Source organism: Bos indicus x Bos taurus, chromosome 16 (genome assembly GCF_003369695.1).
Source record: "Bos indicus x Bos taurus breed Angus x Brahman F1 hybrid chromosome 16, Bos_hybrid_MaternalHap_v2.0, whole genome shotgun sequence".
NCBI classification, from domain to species: Eukaryota; Metazoa; Chordata; class Mammalia; order Artiodactyla; family Bovidae; genus Bos; species Bos indicus x Bos taurus.
The window spans coordinates 43,570,523-43,589,875 of NC_040091.1; the positions used below are offsets into that span (position 1 = coordinate 43,570,523).

Below are 19,353 nucleotides of genomic sequence, written 5' to 3' on the forward strand. Positions count from 1 at the left end.
ACCCTCATCTCATCCCCTGCTTTATGTCTCCCCATAGTACATACCTACATATGATAAGCAGATTTATTTTATCATCTATCACCCCTCCCCTCAAGATCCTGTAAGTAAGTCCCTATGAGGACATGGGTTTTTCTGTTTTGTTCACTGCCTATCTCCAGTATCCAAAACAAGGCCTGGGGCTTCCCTAGTGGGACAGTGGATAGGAATCTGCCTGCCAAAGCAGGTGACACAGGATTCCATCTCTGATCTGGGAAGATTCCACACGCCTGCAGGGCAACTAAGCCTGTGCTCCACAACTCCTGGGCCCTCTCTCTCTAGAGCTCGTGCTCGGCAACAACAGAAGGCCCTCGCCCAGCACTGAAGACACAGCACAGCCAAAATCAATCAGTTAATTAATTTTTTAAAAAAGCGGGGCCTGGCCCACAGAAGGTACGCAATAAACATTTGCTAAATGAACAAATAAACCCCATTTGCCCAAGACCACTGTTGACTCTGTATGGGCGGCCTGTGTGGATGATGAATCTCTAATGGCGACTTCAAGCACTGTGACACAGCACACATTAGCAGCAGCTCACTATCTGAAATGATACTATGAATAATAAAAGAGATATTTATAGAGCACTTAACTAAATGCAAAATCCTGGGCTAAGAGCTTCACACGTGTCACATCATTTAATTCTTGCCACAGTTTACGAGGTAGGTGGCTTCCCAGGCGGTGCAGTGGTAAAGAATCCACCTCCCAAGGCAGGAGACACAGGAGATGCGGGTTCGATTCCTGGGTTGGGAAGATTCCCTGGAGAAGGAAACAGCAACCCACTCCAGTATTCTTGCCTGGAAAATTCCACAGACAGAGGAGCCTGATGGACTACAGTCCATGAACAAGGTCGCCAAGAGTGGGACGTGACTGAGCGCAGCGCAGCACGTGGTGGGCACTGTCACTATACCAGTTTCTAGAGTGAGAAGCAGGAAACTAAGGGGCACAGAGATAAATAGCTCAGAGGGTCAGGCGCTTACAGGCGACAGCACTTGAATACAGGCAGTGTGCTTCCGGCACCTTCCCACCTACCTCTAAAACGTGTGACATGCAGTAGGAAACCAACCCACTCCAGCTGTCTTGCCTGGAAAATTCTACGGACAGAGGAGCCTGGCAAGCTACAGTCCATGGAGTCAAAAAGAGTCAGACACGACTGAACACAAACGAACAAGGGCCCACCCTACACCCAGGGTGATCTCATCTAAACATCCACAATTATGTGTGCAAAGACCATTTTTCCAATCAAGTCACCTTTGCAGGTTCTGGGGTTATAAACCGGGCACACCTTTGGGGGCCACTATTAAACCTGCTGCAATGTGGTAAGAAAAAAAAATGTGTGACTACAACCCCAAATGACAAATTTAAAACACTGTTTTAGAGGAACTTCCATGGTGGAGTGGCTAAGACTCCACAGTACCAATGCAGGGGGCCCAGGTTCCACCCCTGGAAGGAAAACTAGATCCCACATGCTGCAACCAAGAGTTCGGAGGCTGAGATGAAGACTGAAGATCCTGCGAGCCACAGCTAAGGCCCAGTGTAGTCAAATAAATACATAAATACACATTTTCCAAAAAGACTAAAAAAAACAAAACAATAACAACACTGTTTTAGTGGACACAGATTCTGCTCCCTTCCAAGATTAGAATTACAGTGGTCTAAATGCTCCCATAAGTGACCCAAGCTGGTCAGCAGCTCTGCTTCCTGAGGTCAGGTTGCCCTGACAATGAACTGCTGTAAATGCCCTTGGCCCTGATGTCCACTGTAACAGTGATTCACTCACCTTACTTCTGACAACATGTGAGTGAGTGAAGTCGCTCAGTCGTGTCCGACTCTTTGCGACCCCATGGACTGTAGCCTACCAGGCTCCTCCCTCCATGGGATTCTCCAGGCAAGAATACTGGAGTGGGTTGCCATTTCCTTCTCCAGGGGATCTTCCGGACCCAGGGATTAAACCCGGGCCTCCCGCATTCCAGGCAGACGCACTGTATTTAAGGCTGAGTTGCTTTGTTAAAACCTGAAAGGCCCTTACTGGGGGAGGGGGGAGACGCTAGTTTCTGAGATCTTAGCTATTTAGTAGCTGTGTAACCTTATATAAGTTATTTAACTTCTTCCAACCTCAACTACAGGTTATACTTAGGCCAAAGGAACTAATGCATGGCAAAGCCTGATGCCATCCACAGGGGGAACACTTATGCTGCTAGATATCTGTCTCGTTTCAGATTGTGGCCGTGTCTGTGTCATGGGAGACTTCTGCAGAGGTGTCCTGGCGCCATGGCCCCCTTCCCCAAGTCACATGAGAGGCATGGGAGAAGAGAAACTAAAGGCAAAGTAGAAAAGGAAAGATATACCTATCTGAATGCAGAGTTCCAAAGAATAGCAAGGAGAAATAAGAAAGCCGTCCTCAGTGATCAATGCAAAAAAATAGAGGAAAACAACAGAATGGGAAAGACTAGAGATCTCTTCAAGAAAATTAGAGACACCAAGGAAACATTTCATGCAAAGATGGGTACGATAAAGGACAGAAACAGTATGGACCTAACAGAAGCATTAGATATTAAGAAGAGATGTCAAGAATACACAGAAGAACTGTACAAAAAGATCTTTATGACCCAGATAACCATGATGGTGTGATCACTCACCATCCAGAGCCAGACATCCTGGAATGCACAGTCAAGTGGGCCTTAGAAAGCATCACTATGAACAAAGCTAGTGGAGGTGATGGAATTCCAGCTGAGCTATTTCAAATCCTAAAAGATGATGCTGTGAAAGTGCTGCACTCAATATCCTTGCAAATTTGGGAAACTCAGCACTGGCCACAGGACTGGAAAAGGTCAGTTTTCATTCCAATCCCAAAGAAAGGCAATGTCAAAGAATGTTCAAGCTACCGCACAACTGCACTCATCTCACACGCTAGTAAAGTAATGCTCAAAATTCTCCAAGCCAGGCTTCAACAGTACGTGAAACTAGAACTTCCAGATGTTCAAGCTGGATTTAGAAAAGGCAGAGGAACCAGAGATCAAATTGCCAACATCTGCTGGTTCATCAAAAAAGAAAGAGAGTTCCAGAAAAACATCTACTTCTGCTTTAATGACTACACCAAAGCCATTAACTATGTGGAACACAACAGTGGAAAATTCTTCAAGAGATGGGAATACCAGACCACCTTACCTACCTCCTGAGAAATCTGTGTGCAGGTCAAGAAGTGACAGTTAGAAATGGACATGGAACAATGGACTGGTTCCAAATTGGGAAAGGGGTACATCAAGGCTGTATATGGTCACCCTGCTTATTTAACTTATATGCAGAGGACATCACGTGAAATGCCAGGCTGGATGAAGCACAAGCTGGAATCAAGATTTCCGGGAGAAGTATCAGTAACCTCAGATATGCAGATGACACCACACTTATGGCAAGAAGCAAAGAGGAATTGAAAAGCCTCTTGATGAAAGTGAAAGAGGAGAGTGAAGAAGCTGGCTTAAAACTCAACATTCAAAAAACTAAGATCATGGCATCCGGTCCCATCATTTCATTGCAAATAGATGGGGAAACCATGGAAAACAGTGACAGACTCTATTTCCTTGGGCTCCAAAATCACTTTAGCCATGAAATTAAAAGATGCTCGTTCCTTGGAAGAAAAGCTATGACCAACCTAGACATCATATTAAAAAGCAGAGACATTACTCTGCCAACAAAGGTCCGCTAGTCAAAGCTATGGTTTTTCCCGTAGTCATGTATGGATGTGAGTTGGACCATAAAGAAAGCTGAGCGCCAAAGAATTGATGCTTTTGAACTGTGGTGTTGCAGAAGACTCTTGAGAGTTCCTTGGAATGCAAGGAGATCAACCCAGTCAATCCTAAAGGAAATCAGTCCTGAATATTAATTGGAAGGACTGATGCTGAAGCTGAAGCTCCAATACTCTGGCCACCTGATGTGAAGAACTGACTCACTGGAAAAGGCCCTGATGCTGGGAAAGACTGAAGGCAGGAGGAGAAGGGGACGACAGAGGATGAGATGGTTGGATGGCATCACTGACTCGACAGACATGAGTTTGATCAAGCTCTGGTAGTTGGTAAAGGACAGGGAAGCCTGGCATGCTGTAGCCCATGGGACTGCAGAGTTGGACACAACTAATTAACCAACCTCAACCACAGAGTGGGAAAACAAGTCAATAAGAAGCACAAAAGTAGACAATCCATACAAAGCACCTGGCACAATGCTTGGCATATAGTAAGTGTCCAAAAACTGTTAGCCACTATCATTATTAAACCAAGAGCATCATGAATAAAGTGGCGTTTCTTGCTTGTCTCTTGGAACTGCTGGGAAACCAAATGACTTCGCACAGCAGGAAAAAATGCCAAGGAACAGCTCACTGACAACTTCATGACCTTCCAGTCATACTGATGAAAAATCAAAGGGCTATCGAGCTGAGAGGGCTTCCCAGGTGGCTCAGCAGTAGAGAATCTGCCTGCCAGTGCAGGAGACGTGGGTTCAATCCCTGGGTCAGGAAGATCCCCGGGAGAAGGAAATGGCAACCCACTCCAGTATTCTTGCCTAGGAAATCCCATGGACAGAGGAACCTGGTGAACTACAGTCCACGGGGTCACAATAAGTTGGACATGACTTAGCAACTAAGCAGCAACAGCAGCATAAACCTAAGATGGTTAAAAAAGTCTCCACCCCAGCCCATAAGGGGTTTATAATCCAGGCCAAAGAATACAGCAATAGAGTAATCCTCTAACTCTTCAGCCCTGGGACTTTCACTAACTATTCAGGGCCTTTTCTCCAGCTGCAAGATGGGGAGCATTCACCTCGTTTTAATGTCTGGCCAAAAGAAAAAAAACCCAGATGGTGGCTGTGAAAATACTTTGGGAGGTAAAGGTGGTAAGGTCTCCTAGACAAAGAGCCACCCAGCTCCCATTTCAGGGCAACAGAAAGCAAAACCAGACTTCCTGCTCTGCCTGTGGGTTAGGGACTGGCAGAATCCATGGTGAAATCTGGCAACAAGCAATGACATTTTGCCTTGTTCAAATTCCATCAATAAAATGAGAAGTGGGTAGGGACTTTCCTGGTGGCCCAGTGGCTAAGACTCCACACTCCCAATGCAGAAGGCCACAGTTCCATCTCTGGTCAGGGAACTAGATCCCACATGCCATGACTAAAGATCCAGCATGCTTCAACTAAGACCTGATGCAGTCAAATAAATATTTTTTTAAGAAAATGAGAAGTGGATTGGCCACAGATGACCAAAGGTGCCTCTTGGTTTCCCTTTGCCCAGATTTGACGGTTTCCCCTTTAAAGAGCCTAAAACCATCCCACAAGCCTAAAACCATCCCACAATAGTAAATTTTATTAGTCTTCGAATAAAATAACTTGAATGCCTGCCTGGAGTGTTTATCTGCTGAGCAGGTATGTACTTCAAAGAAAGGGTTACATTAAAAAACATTGCCTAAAAGTGAGCTCTGTTCATGCCAAACACTGAGCATTTTCCTCTGAGGTGCTCCTAAAACTTGCCAGAAGATTAGCCTCCTAAACTCAAACACTCTATCCATCATTATAGAGTATGTACTAACTAATGTGTCTTGACTCTTTTGTGACCCCATGGACAGTAGCCCACCAAGTTCCTCTGTCCATGGGACTTCCTAGGCAAGAATACTGGAGTGGGTTGCCATTTCCACCTTCAGGGGATCTTCCCCACCCAGGGATCAAACCCTGTGTCTCCCGCACTGGCAGGCGGATTCATCACCACTGAGCCACCTGGGAAGCCCCAATTAGTGTACAACATAGTTTAAAATACAACCAGTCTTTGAAGGTTTCCTGTTTTGACTACCCTTCAGGAGCCACAGGCATGCCTGGGGACAGTGGGGTGGGTGGGCAAGGAATTTCAGGTTATGACTTCTCCAGAAGTTCTCACTTCCGTTTAAACACTCAAATTTGAGTGAGCTGATTTTCAAAGACCCAGACAGGTCTGCTTCTGGAAAACCATTCATTGGATGGATGCATTTGAAACGCTGATGGAAACCTAGGCTCTAGTGCCAAAGATTAAGCAGATCCCCAAGGGAAGTGGGGCGGGGGGGGAGCCTCCAATTCCTCCTCTCACTGAACTGAATTCCAGAAAGTCCAGGAAAAGGAGACGCCGCTGGCCCCTCCGGACCAGCCTCGACGGGGCCTGGCTGCCTCCAGCCAACCCGCCACCACGCAGCACTGCCGCGCCAAGGCATCTGCGGAGCAGGAAGTGAATAATTTATTTTGCGGAAGGAACGCGGGGAAGGAAATTGGGGCGGGTGGGTGGTGGCTGGGGTGACTCTTCCCAATCAAACGCCCGAGGATTTTACAGCGACGCGGGGCTGGCCTCCGGGGCCTGCGGGTTCGCAGGGGCGCGAGCGCGCAGCCGCCATCCGGCTGTAAAAGACTCCTCCTGCGGCCCAAGAAGCCGGAGAGAAAGCGGGGGAGGCAGCTTACTTCATCACGCCCGTCAGAGCCGGCCGCTTCTCCGGGAAACGTCGGGGGCGGCGCGTGCCGTGCGGTGCTGCTGGCCGGGCTCAGGCCAGGTCGGGGCCCGGCGCATTCTCTTCCGTCAGCGCGGCCAGCCCCGACAGGTGCGCGTCACGCGGCCCCGCGCCTAACGCGCGCTCGGGTTTCGCCAGCGACGCCGGGGGCGGCGAGCGGGGGAGGGGGAGCGAGGTCGAGTCCAGCCCGACCGCCCGGTCCCGGCCCAACCCGAGACGCGTCAGTGTCCGGAGGCGCGGCTGACCCTCTGGGCCTGGGCGTCAAACCCCCGCGGCCTCGGCGCGCGCGCAGTGGGTCGCGCGCGCGCAGTAGGGCCGGGCCAGGGGCGCGCGCAGTGGGGCGCCCCCCGGGCCTAGGACGCGCGCGCCCGCGCGCAGCAGGACCGGGCGAGGGGCGCGCACGGTGGGGCTGAGCAGGAGCTGGCGGCGGAGGCGGAGGCGCAGGCGAGACCACGCCCCCTAGCTCGGGTCGTTAGGGGTTAGCGGGCGGGCCCATCTCAAATGTTTCCCTGGTTCGCGTGGATGGGCTGGTCTTAAGAGCAAAGTGAGCGGGCCTTTTTCTGCGTCTCTGCAATCTCTTGTGCGTCGTAGGGGCCGGGCCGCCTTCCTGGACACGGGAGGGCCGAGGAAAGTCGTTGTGTTGTGGAGCCGAGTTGCTGGCTCCTCGTCAGGTTCTGGCACAAGCCGTGGGACCTGGAACTGATCACTTGACTTCCCTAGGCCTCGCATTTCTCCATCTGTAGAAGGAGCGGCGTGGTGGCCCCAATTTTTAATCTCCAGAAGAAGTGATTTAGGGGTGGGAGAACAGGCTATGGCCGTGTCTCCACCAGACAGCTTCAAATCTCTGTCTATGCTCGTGTGACCTTGAAGACACTGCGTGCTGCGTGCTAAGTCACTTCAGTTCAGTGCAGTTCAGTCGCTCAGTCATGTCCGACTCTGCGACCCAGTGAACCGCAGCATGCCAGGCCTCCCTGTGCATCACCAACTCCCGGAGTTCACTCAAACTCATGTGCATCGAGTCGGTGATGCCATCCAGCCATCTCATCCTCTGTCATCCCCTTCTCCTCCTGCCCCCAATCCCTCCCAGCATCAAAGTCTTTTCCAAGGAGTCAACTTTTCGCATGAGGTGGCCAAAGTACTGGAGTGTCAGCTTTAGCATCAGTCCTTCCGAAGAACACCCAGGGCTGATCTCCTTTAGGATGTTCTGGTTGGATCTCCTTGCAGTCCAAGGGACTCTCAAGATTCTTCTCCAACACCATAGTTCAAAAGCATCAATTCTTCGGCGCTCAGGTTTCTTCACAGTCCAACTCTCACATCCATACATGACCACTGGAAAAACCATAGCCTTGACTAGACGGACCTTTGTTGGCAAAGTAATGTCTCTGTTTTTTAATATGCCATCTAGGTTAGTCATAACTTTCCTTCCAAGGAGTAAGCATCTTTTAATTTCATGGCTGCAGTCACCATCTGCAGGGATTTTGGAGCCCCCCAAAATAAAGTCTGACACTGTTTCCACTGTTTCCCCATCTATTTCCCATGAAGTGATGGGATCAGATGCCATGATCTTAGTTTTCTGAATGTTGAGCTTTAAGCCAACTTTTTCACTCTCCTCTTTAACTTTCTTCAAGAGGCTTTTTAGTTCCTCTTCACTTTCTGCCATAAGGGTGGTGTCATCTGCATATCTGAGGTTATTGATATTTCTCTCAGCAATCTTGATTCCAGCTTGTGCTTCTTCCAGCCCAGCGTTTCTCATGATGTACTCTGCATATAAGTTAAATAAGCTGGGTGACAATATACAGCCTTGAAGTCACTTCAGTCGTGTCCAACTCTTTGGGAACCTATAGACTGTAGCCCACTAGGCTCCTCTGTCCATGGGATTCTCCAGGCAAGAATGGACTGGCAGCCCTGGACTGGGTTGCCATGCCTGCCTCCAGGGGATCTTCTTGACCCAGGAGTCGAACCCGTGTCTTTTGCGGCTTCTGCATTTCAGGCGGATTCTTTACCGCTAAGCCATCCACCTGTGATAAGTGCTCAGCAAGTGGTAGCTTCACCTCTGGGGCTTTATTAGCAAGACAGTGGATGGGAAGAAGGCCTTATCTGAAGGATGATGGGGTGATGATAAAGGAGATGACCTGTGAGCTGCCTCTCAGCACTCAGTGGATGGTATGCCAGTCCTTTGCCCCATTCTTCGCCATGATCGCATGGTGCCTACCCTCATCCTCACCTTGGTGATCACTTTTCTCCCAGCTCTACACTGCTGCTGGTGCCCCCAGTGGGGCCATGGCCATCAAAAAAGCAGCTGCTTCTTCCTACTTCTCAGCTGACCCTGGGTGACCTTGAGTTAATGCACGACCACCCAGGACCACCTCCCAGACATAGCTCCCCCATCCCATGCCCATTCCTGAGCATCTTAGCTCTTTCCCTTCTTCAGACCCACCTTTCTTCCATCCCAGACACAGGAGATTACTTGATCACCTATGCTGAGGAGTGTGGGACCACCCAAGAGGGGGCATTCTGACCAGAAAGAAAAAACTTTTAGTAGCTTTTTATTTCATGAGGGTTCCACTAGAGGTAGGAATGTCAGGAACTAGCAGAAGGAACTTGGCAGTGGCCAGCAGGACTAAGGAGGGCCAACAGGCACGATTACCACACAGGATATTAGGCAAGAGGGTTCCAGGAAGGCTGGGGAGCCAAGAGGGGCTGGGCTCCACTGTCACCAGGGCCAGGGGCCATGTGGGGGCCTGCAGGGAGCTGCTGGATGTCAGCAAAGACTTGGCCATGCTGGGTGGGGACTGCAGGGAGAGTTAAGGAGCCAGGTCCCCGCCAGACTGCCTCCACAGCTGGAAGTGGTTAGTAGGGTCTAGGGGCAGGGGCCAGCCAAACTATATTGGACAATGCCAGGACTCAGTCAAGAGCTCTTCCCATGTTCATGGCCCTGGGTGCACTGTGCACTCACATACCACATAAACCCAAGCCAAAGGAGGTACAGATGGAAGAAGGCAGGTGCCCAGAGACAAGATGAACGGAGGGGATGTTTCCCAGATCCCTGTACAGACATCATGAGAATGATCTTCAGTTACCTCCAGAACATCTTTAAAAACACTCCATGGGCTTCCCTGGTGGTCCAGTGGTTGAGAATCCAGCTGTCAAGGCAAGGGACATGGGTTTGATCCCTGATCGGGAAACTAAGATCCCACATGCAACAGGGCAACTGAGCCCACGTGACCTAGAACCTGAGCTCTGCAACAAGAGAAGGCACCGCAATGGAAAGCCTGAGCACTGCAACTAGGGAGTAGACCCTGCTCACTGCAACTAGAGAAAGCCTGCATGCAGCAGTGAAGACCCACAACAGCCAATAGTAAATACATTCATTAAATAAAATTTAAAAATTTTAAATAAATGAAAACATCCCAAAGCCAAGTCACCAAAAGCAGCTTATTAAGAAAATGCTTGTGTCCACATAGGTGTCAGTGGCGTGGATCAGGGGAGTAACATGAAGTGAGTCTAGAGCATCACAGCACTTCTCCCTAATGAGAGAAGTACTTCCACACCCACACATAGTTGAGATGTTTTCATTTCTCTGCCCTCCTCCCTGTCTTGGAGTCCTATCTCAGTCTCCTCCTGACTCTGTTCCTCCTAGTCTGATCTGAACCATTACTTTGCTTTATTTCCATCATGAAAACAATTTGGTCCCATGATGCTTTCGAACTGTAGTGCTGGAGAAGACTTGAGAATCCCTTGGACAGCAAGGAGATCAAACCAGGCAATCCTAAAGGAAATCAACCCTACATATTCATTGGAAGGACTGATTCTGAATCTGATGTTAAATACTTTGGCCACCTAATGTAAAAAGCCAACTCACTGGAAAAGACCCTGGTGCTGAGAAAGATTGAGGGCAGGAGGAGAAGGGGGTGACAGAGGCTGATTTGTTTGGATGGGATCACCAACTCAATGGACATGAGTTTGAGCAACCACCAGGAGGTAGTGAAGGACAGGGAAGCCTGGCATGCTGCAGTCCATGGGGTCACAAAGAATCAGACATGACTTAGCGACTGAACAACAACAAGGTGTGAGAGTATTGCTACCCCCAAACCAAAAATCTCAAACTTTGTCCATAGGACTTTGTGATGAGCTTCAGCACCTTTGGATACCTGAAGCTTCTCTCACTTCTGTGCTGACAGCAGCTGCAAAGCCACATGACAAGGTACTCCACATCCTGAGGGACCAGGTGTGCCCAAAATGCTCTGAAGGAAGCCAGAATAAAGGAATGATGCCCCATGGAGGGGAGGGTGTCCTGTACCCAAACTGTGTCTGCCAACGAGCGCCCTGGAGCTCTGAAGCTGAGTTTTGTTTTGTTTTGTTTTTTCTTTCTAAACTGTTGGGTAGGCAGAAGTCAGGGTTAATTCGCCCTGCTTCCCAGATGTGGAAAGTGAGACCTGGAGAGATGAATGACTCACCAGATAGGGCAGAGGAGTTAGAAATAAAATCATGTTACAGTTTCTATATTGGGGCTGCTGCTGCTGCTAAGTTGCTTCAATCATGTCCAACTCTGTGCGACCCCATAGATGGCAATCTACCAGGCTCCGCTGTCCCTGGGATTCTCCAGGCAAGAACACTCGAATGGGTTGCCATTTCCTTCTCCAGTGAATGAAAGTGAAAAGTGAAAGTGAAGTCAGTCAGTCGTGTCTGACTCTTCAAGACCCCACGGACTGCAGCCCACCAGGCTCCTCCATCCATGGGATTTTCCAGGCAAGCTATTTTGGGGCAGCAGTCACTAAGTGAGCTCTATTCCTTCAGTCTTTGCATGGGGTAGGGAGGAAAGAACAGGTGTTGTGGATTTTCAGCCACGAGTATACCTTTTCCTCCCCAGCCATGAGAATGACTAGCACTCTTTTCTTGTTTTAAATATTGGCTTATTAAAGTCTACATGAAGTAACAGCTACATGTTGGTTTTCTATTGCAGCCATAACAATTGACTACCATTTAGTGGCTTAAACCAAATATATTATCTTACAGTCCTGTAGGCCAGAAGTCTGATGTGGATCTCACTGGGATAAAACCAGAGTTGTAGTGCTGTATTCCTTTTATGAGGAGCCCTTTCCTTGTTCATTTGGGTGCAGAAATCAGATCCTTGTGGTTTTAGGACTGAGATTCCTGTTGCCTTGGTGACTGTTAGCTGAGGACCATTCCTAGCTTCTAAAGACTAGCACATTCCCTAGCTTATGACCCCTTTCCTTAGTCTTCAAAACCAGCAATGGCAGGTCAAGTGCTTAGCATCTCTCATCCTTACTGTGAGGCTCATTTCTCTGATGGATCTGGGATTGGACTTCTGCTTTTAAGGATTCATATGATTAGATGGCCCATTTGTGTAAACCAGGATGATCTCCCTCAACTCAGAGTCCATACCTTTAATCATACCTGCAAAGTCTTTTTCACCATATAAGGTGACATACCCACAGACTCCACACACTGGGGCCTGGACAGCTTTAGAGAGTCACAATTCTGCCTACCACAAATTATGAATTCACAGATTCTCAAACCCTCTTGATTTTCCAGGGTTTTCATCACATGATTTTTTTGGTAACAGTTTTAGTGTTATATAATTCGCATGCTACACAATTCATCCATTTAAAGTGTACAATTCATTGTTTTTTAATATAGCCACAGAGTTGTGCACCCATCACCACATCAATTAAGAACATTTTAATCACCCCAACAAGAAATGATGTACCTGTTGGCACTGACTCCCTCAGATCAGATCAGATCAGTCGCTCAGTCGTGTCCGACTCTTTGCGACCCCATGAATCGAAGCACACCAGGCCTCCCTGTCCATCACCAACTCCCGGAGTTCACTCAGACTCATGTCCATCGAGTCAGTGATGCCATCCAGCCATCTCATCCTCTGTCGTCTCCTTCTCCTCCTGCCCCCAATCCCTCCCAGCATCAGAGTCTTTTCCAATGAGTCAACTCTTCGTATGAGGTGGCCAAAGTACTGGAGTTTCAGTTTTAGCATCATTCCTTCCAAAGAAATCCCAGGGCTGATCTCCTTCAGAATGGACTGGTTGGATCTCCTTGCAGTCCAAGGAACTCTCAAGAGTCTTCTCCAACACCACAGTTCAAAAGCATCAATTCTTCGGCGCTCAGCCTTCTTCACAGTCCAACTCTCACATCCATACATGACCACAGGAAAAACCATAGCCTTGACTAGATGAACCTTTGTTGGCAAAGTAATGTCTTTACTTCCCCTCAATTCTCTCAACCCTAGGGAACCACAAATCTACTTTCTGTACCTGTGGATTCTCCTACACTATATATTTCATATAAATGGAATCATATAATATGTGGCCTTTTGGGCTTCCCTGGTGGCTCAGCTGGTAAAGAATCTGCCTGCAATGTGGGAAACCTGGGTTTGATCCCAGGGTTGGGAAGATCCCCTTGAGAAGGGAACAGACTCTAGTATTCTGGCCTGGAGAATTCCATGGACTCTACAGTCCATGGGGGTCCACAAAGAGTCGGACACAACTGAGCGACTTTCACTTTCACATGACATTGAGCATCTTTTCGTATGCTTATTGGCCATATCTTATTAGAGAACTATCTAGTCATATTCTTCACCCATTTTCAAGTGGGTTCTTTTACCATTGAGTTGTTAGAATTCTTTATATATGCTCAACACAAGCCCCTTACCAGATTTGCAAAAATTTTCTCCAATTCTGTGGGTTATATTTTCACTTTCCTGATGATGTCTTTTGTAGCATGAGAATTTTTTTTATTCTGATGTCCAGCTTATCTATTTTTTTTTTTTTTTTGGTTTGTTGCTTGTGCTTCTGGAATCATATCTAAGAAGGCTTTGCCTAGTCCAATACCATGAAAATGTATGCTTGCATGTTCTTCTAAAGTTTGTTTTAGCTTGTACATTTAGGCTTTTGATTCATTTTTGGTCAATTTTTGTAGATGATGTGAGAGGAAGGAGGTCCAACTTTATCCCTTGGCATGTGGCTATCCAGCTGTCCCAGAATGCTTTGCTGAACTGTCATATGATGGGTTCCAAACACATCTTCTTGGATTGCTCTACAATATGGACATGATCCAAGTCCCTCCCCAGTCCAGTAAGCGAGACTCCAGCGGACCAATGCCTGGCAAGCAGCAGATCCTTAAAACATGTTCGTCAGATGAATGTGGTGAAGGTGGGGAATCAGAGCCCCATGTTTAGGGGTTGGAGTCCCCTTCACTCTGCACTTGGCTGTGACTCTGGCAATATTTTCTCCCAGCGGCCACGTGGCCAGAGTCTAAAGAGGTGCCTTGGTACCCTTGAGTGAAGAGGGCAAACTAAGCTGAGTCTTTTTGTTTTGTTAACTTTAGTCATGCCATGTGGCACAGCTGGCAGGATCCCAGCCACGCAACCAGGCCAGGCAATAACAGCACCAAATCCTAACCATTAGGACACGAGGGAACTCAAGGGGGCATACTAGCAGGGCTCCTACTGCCTAAACCCAGATCTCAGGGAGAAAAAAAATTCCCAAAGTTTGTTTCAGGGCTGCCAGGGAACAGGGAGGCCAAGGGAAAGGAAGAGAGAAGATTGGGAAGCAGCTGGCTTGAATGTGAACCAGGGCAGGGAACCTTGAGTGACGAATCGAGAAGCACCTGTACTCAAGGTCAGCATTCCTTGCCTTAAGCTTCAAGAGGCAAGAGCAGGAAAAAGCTCTTGGCTGGCAGATGAAATGAAAAGATAAAAGTGTTGGCAGCCACCCCAGACATCTCTGCAGCAGCAAAAGCCGCATGAGATCCTTCGAGCCAAGTGGAGCTGCAGCCTGGGGACAGCCAAGCCTCTGGAGCGGGCGACAGATGAACCTGGGGTCTGCGGAAGGACAAGGCACCCTTGCTGGGGAAATGTGATGGTCAGCAGAACCTCACGAGACAGAGGCCAGCTTCCGGTTGGCTTCTCCAGGAAGCAGATGCTGTCTGCCTTTCCCAGCCCTGACTCTGCAGTGGCCTGGTCTGGAGCCAGGAGCTGGGAGCCTCTGATGAACCAGCAGCTCCCAAGTGGCTGCAGGGTCATATCAGGGGACAATCGCTCACCCCTCAGCCCCTTCCACTCCCCTCTCCAGTCCTGGACACACAGGTAAGGTACCCCTTATTCATTCATGCATCCAATACAACATGCCAGGCTGTCTAGGCTCGGGGAACCTAGCCATGAACAAGGCTCCTGTTCTCAAGGAGCTTGTATTCTACTCCAAGTCGGGGTGTGTGGTGGGGAGACAGAAGATTAACCAGTGAAAGAATAATTGTGTGCATTCTCAGTCACTTCAGTCATGTCTGACTCTGTGTGACCCCTGGGACTGTAGCCTGCCAAGCTCCTCTGTCCATGGGATTCTCTAGGCAAGAATACTGGGGTGGGTTGCCATATGCTTCTCCAAAGGATCTTCCCAACCCTGGGATAGAACCTGTGTCTCTTGTGTCCCCTGCATTGGCAGGCAGGCTCTCTACCACTAGCGCTGCCTAGGAATCCCAAAAGAATAATTGTGCTATGTTGAGCTTAGTCTCTCAGTTGTGTCGGACTCTGTGCGACTCCATGGACTGTAGCCCGCCAGGCTTCTCCGTCCATGGGATTCTCCAAGCAAGAATACTGGAGTGAATTACCATACCCTTCTCCAGGGGATCTTCCCAACCCAGGGATTGAACCTGCATCTCTTACATCTCCTGCATCAGCAGGCAGGCTCTTCACCACTAGCTCCACCTGGGAAGCCCAAAAGAATAATTACAGAATCACAATTGTGATGAAGAAAATAAAACAGAATAATGGAATAGGATGTCTGACTGTATGGTTAAGGAAGGCCTCTCCAGGGGTGACATTGGACTGAGACTAGAGGGAAAAAGGCCAGTTGCACAAAACCGAGAAGAGTGTTCCAGGCAGAGAGAACAGCACGTACAAAGGCCCCGGGGCAGGAAATAGCTTGGCGTCTCTGAAAGGAGGCCAGTGTGGCTAGAGCACGAAGCAGGGGGAGGCCTGAGAACAGGTTGTAGAAGCTGGGACACGAGAGGCCTTCTAGGCCATGGGAAGGAACGTGGGTTTTATTCTAATTTGCAGTGGAGGCCCCTGGGGAATTTTAAATAAGAGAACTGACAAAATCAGTTTTCATTTCGGAAAGTCGCCGGGTTCACGGCTGCAGGCCTGGAGGAGAAGCATATTGAGTAGGTGGGGGTTACTATAGAGTCCAGACAGCCTAGGGCCACAACTCCAGGATGGATTAAAATGTAGATGCAATTACTGTTCAGATACAGCAAGGCAAACAAATCAAAAGAGAACTGCTGCTGAGAAGGTAGTCAGTTGCAGTACCCAAGAAGAGTGGGCATGCCCTGCCACCCATGCAGGGTCATGAGGATGCACCAGGGTCAGCCAGGGGACAGAGGGAGTGAGGGAAAATGTGTACAAGAGCCTCAATAGTGGTTTCCATGGGAAGGCGTGGGTGAGACAGGGTCAGTAGGCTTAGGACTGGCCAGTTTGAAGAGTATCAGCAGGCTCTGGGGCGTAGAGGCTGCCCCCTACTTGTCTGTCGTTGGTCCAGGGTAATGGGGGCAGGTCGATAGTGGCCCAGGGTGTGAGAGCCTGATGGAGAAGGAGGTTGGGGCTTAGGGATTAGATCAATTTGTTCGCATATGAAAGGCACACTCCAGAGTGAATCACTATATCTAGGAACTGGCCAGCCTTGGGAGGGGCAGTCCCTCCACAGTCAGCAAGGCCCCAGACATCAAGGGATCAGAAACACATGGTTGACACCCAAGGGACACCTGTATTCTGTGGGGAGAGGCTCTGGAGAGGAGAGGAAATTGATGGGATTAGCTGATGTTTTTAGATGTAGGTGATGAAGGAGGAAGAATCAAGGATGTTGTCTGGCTGTTTGGATTAAAGCCACTGGTCCCCAACGTTTTTAGAACCAAGGACTGGTCTCGTGGAAGACAATTTTCCCACGGACTGGGAGCTGGGAGAGGGGATGGTTTCAGGATGATTCACGTGCAGTAGGGTTCAAGCTCCCTTGAGACTCTAATGCTGCCACTGATCTGACAGGAGGCGGAGCTCAGGCGGCAAGTAAGCAGTGGGGAGTGGCTGTAAAGACAGATGAAGCTTGGCCAGCTCACCTCCTCCTGCTGTGCGGCCCAGGTCCTAACAGCTCATGAACTGGTACCAGTTCATGGCCTGGGAATTGGGGACCCCTTGGCTTTGGCAATTGGGTCCCCTCATTCTCAAGCAAGTCTCTGAAGGCTCAGGAGACACGGCTACCTTCAAGGAGCTTAAACTCTCATAGGGGAGCCAGGCTACAAGTAGGGACAGTTTCAAATCAGTGGCATTAGGCTCCCTGAAATAAGAATATGCCTTGCCTTAAGTAACAAATGTTACTGAAAAACAACATATGACTCAGATATTGCGCATGAGGGGAATACTGTATCTCAATTATATGTTGTTTTTCAGCAACATTTTTGTCACTTAAGGCAAGGTATACTAATCTGCGTTTTAAGGCAAAGTATACTTATCTGCCTTAGAAAATCTCTTCATAAAAATTTAAGATGAAGGCTTTTAAAAATATATGCTCTTTTGATTGTATAAATAATGGCCTTTTAACTTTTTTGTTTTGTAAGATCTACTTCTGTTAAATTCAGTGGTATATAACCGTAAATAACTTTTATTATTATTTTAAAATTAAGGCTAAGAAAAGAGCGCATGCATGGAAGCATATACACTAACAAATGTGAAATAGATAACCATGGGAATTTACTGTGTGACTCAGGGAACTGAACCGGGGCTCTGTGACAACCTAGAGGGGTAGGATGGGGTGGGAGGTGGGAAGGAGGTTCAAGATGGAGGGGACGTATGTATACCTATGGCTGATTCATGCTGCTCTGTGGCAGAAATCAACACAATATTGTAATCATTCTTCAACTAAAAATAAATTTTTTTTAAAATGATCTAACCAAATAAGAAAAGAGAGCACTCTTGACATAAAAACAGGCTTCCTTGATGACTCAGTGGTGAAGAATCCGCCTGCCAATGCAGGAGACTCGGGTTCAGTCCCTGGGTTGGGAAGATCCCCTAGAGAAGGAAATGGCAACCCATTCCAGTATTCTTGCCTAGGAAATCCCATGGTCAGAGGAGCCTGGAGGGCTACGTCCATGGGGTGGCCAAGAATTGGACACAACTTAGCGACTAAACAACAATAAAATTACATAAAATAGGCACGCAATAAAAAATGTTTCTGCAATTTTGATGGTGTAGCCTCCATGAAAGGAGGGACTGGTGGTGTATTTATATCTATTGCAAAGCTACAAAGAAGCTCTAGCCCCAGAATATAATCATCTTGACCTGGCTAGGGACTAAGCTGGGGATGTTGTAACACCTAAGGTTAATGTTCCCAAGTTCTTGCTAGTTTACATGTCACCCATCACCCACTGTGAGCATGGAAATATTGACTGCTGTTGAGAAATGTGATTGTGTGCCTCCAAGCAAGTGATGTGAAGTTGTGTGGCTTTCCCTGACCACCCTCCCTTGCTGCAGGAGCACTCCCATCACATCCGAGTGGAATTTACACGTTTGAAATGATCATATGTCACCTGCAAACATTCATTGTTGTTTTCCAGCCTCTGGGAAGTGTCTTGTCAACTAGGCTATAAATACTTTAATGAGGAGCTGCCCAGTGGCTACTATATCTTGTAAATATAAACCCCAGAACAAGGCTCTCTTTATTACATGCATACGTGTGAAGTCACTTCAGTCATGTCTGACTCTTTGCAACCTTATGGACGGTAGCCCGCCAGGCAGTTCTGTCCATGGGTTTCTCCAGGCAAGAATACTGGCATGGATTGCTATCCCCTCCTCCAGGGAATCTTCTGGACCCAGGGATTGAACTCGAATCTCCTTTGGCTCCTGCACTGCAGGCAGATTCATTACTGCTGAGCCACTGGGGAAGTCCTCCTTAATACATACTTGTTAGTTAAATAAGTGAATTAATTAATATTATATAGATGCCTGGTGGGCTACAGTCCATGGGGTCACAAAGAGTCAGACATGACTTAGTGACTAAACCCACAGCAACATAGCTGCCAGCTGGCAGATCTTTGTCTGATCAAACTTTTTTTTTTAATATATGTAAAAAATCCTACCTGATTGTGCATCAGAGGACACTAGTGAGTGAAAAGACAATCCACACAATAGGAGAAAATATTTATAATATTTAGAATATATAAAGAACTCTCTCAACTCAACAACAAGGAAACCAAGCAACCCAGTTGAAAAATGGGCAAAGGATTTAAATAGACATTTTTCTAAAGGAGATCTACAAATGACCAAAAAGCACATAAAAAGATGCTCAACATCATTAGTCACTAGAGAAAGTCAAGTCAAACCACAATGAGACACCACTTCACACCCACTAAGTGAAAGTGAAAGTCGCTCAGTCCTGTCTAACTCTTGTGGGACCCTAGGGACCCGGCAGGCTCCTCTGTCCATGGGATTCTCCAAGCCAGTATACTGGAGTGGGTTGCCATGCCCTCCTCCAGGGGATCTTCTCCACCCAAGGACCGAACCTGCATCTCTTATGTCCCCTGCATTGGCAGGCTGGTTCTTTACCACTAGTGCCACCTGGGAAATCCTATGTTGTGTATACTTTTCACAACTTTAAAAATCACAAAAAGAAAAAAAAAAAAAAGATCACATTGGGGCGGCCTCCTGTGGATGAAGATCCAAGAAGTGTCTAACTTGCGTGGTGTTGGTTAGGCTGTGATACCCTGCCTACCTGGCTCCCCTGTGTCCTAGGATTAGGA

The 19,353-nt window shown here is 48.0% G+C and overlaps 1 protein-coding gene across 1 annotated transcript in view; it reads right to left on the minus strand.

Moving 5' to 3' along the window:
- The window catches only part of LOC113906606 (SPRY domain-containing SOCS box protein 1), a 134,861-nt gene extending 128,019 nt beyond the window's left edge, over window positions 1–6,842 (minus strand). Inside the window, exon 1 of the mRNA XM_027564985.1 lies at window positions 6,494–6,842. Within this exon, the coding sequence (XP_027420786.1) occupies window positions 6,494–6,498 (5 nt within the window). The 5' untranslated portion in view covers window positions 6,499–6,842. The remainder of the gene's footprint in view (window positions 1–6,493) is intronic.
- Window positions 6,843–19,353: the final 12,511 nt, after the last annotated feature.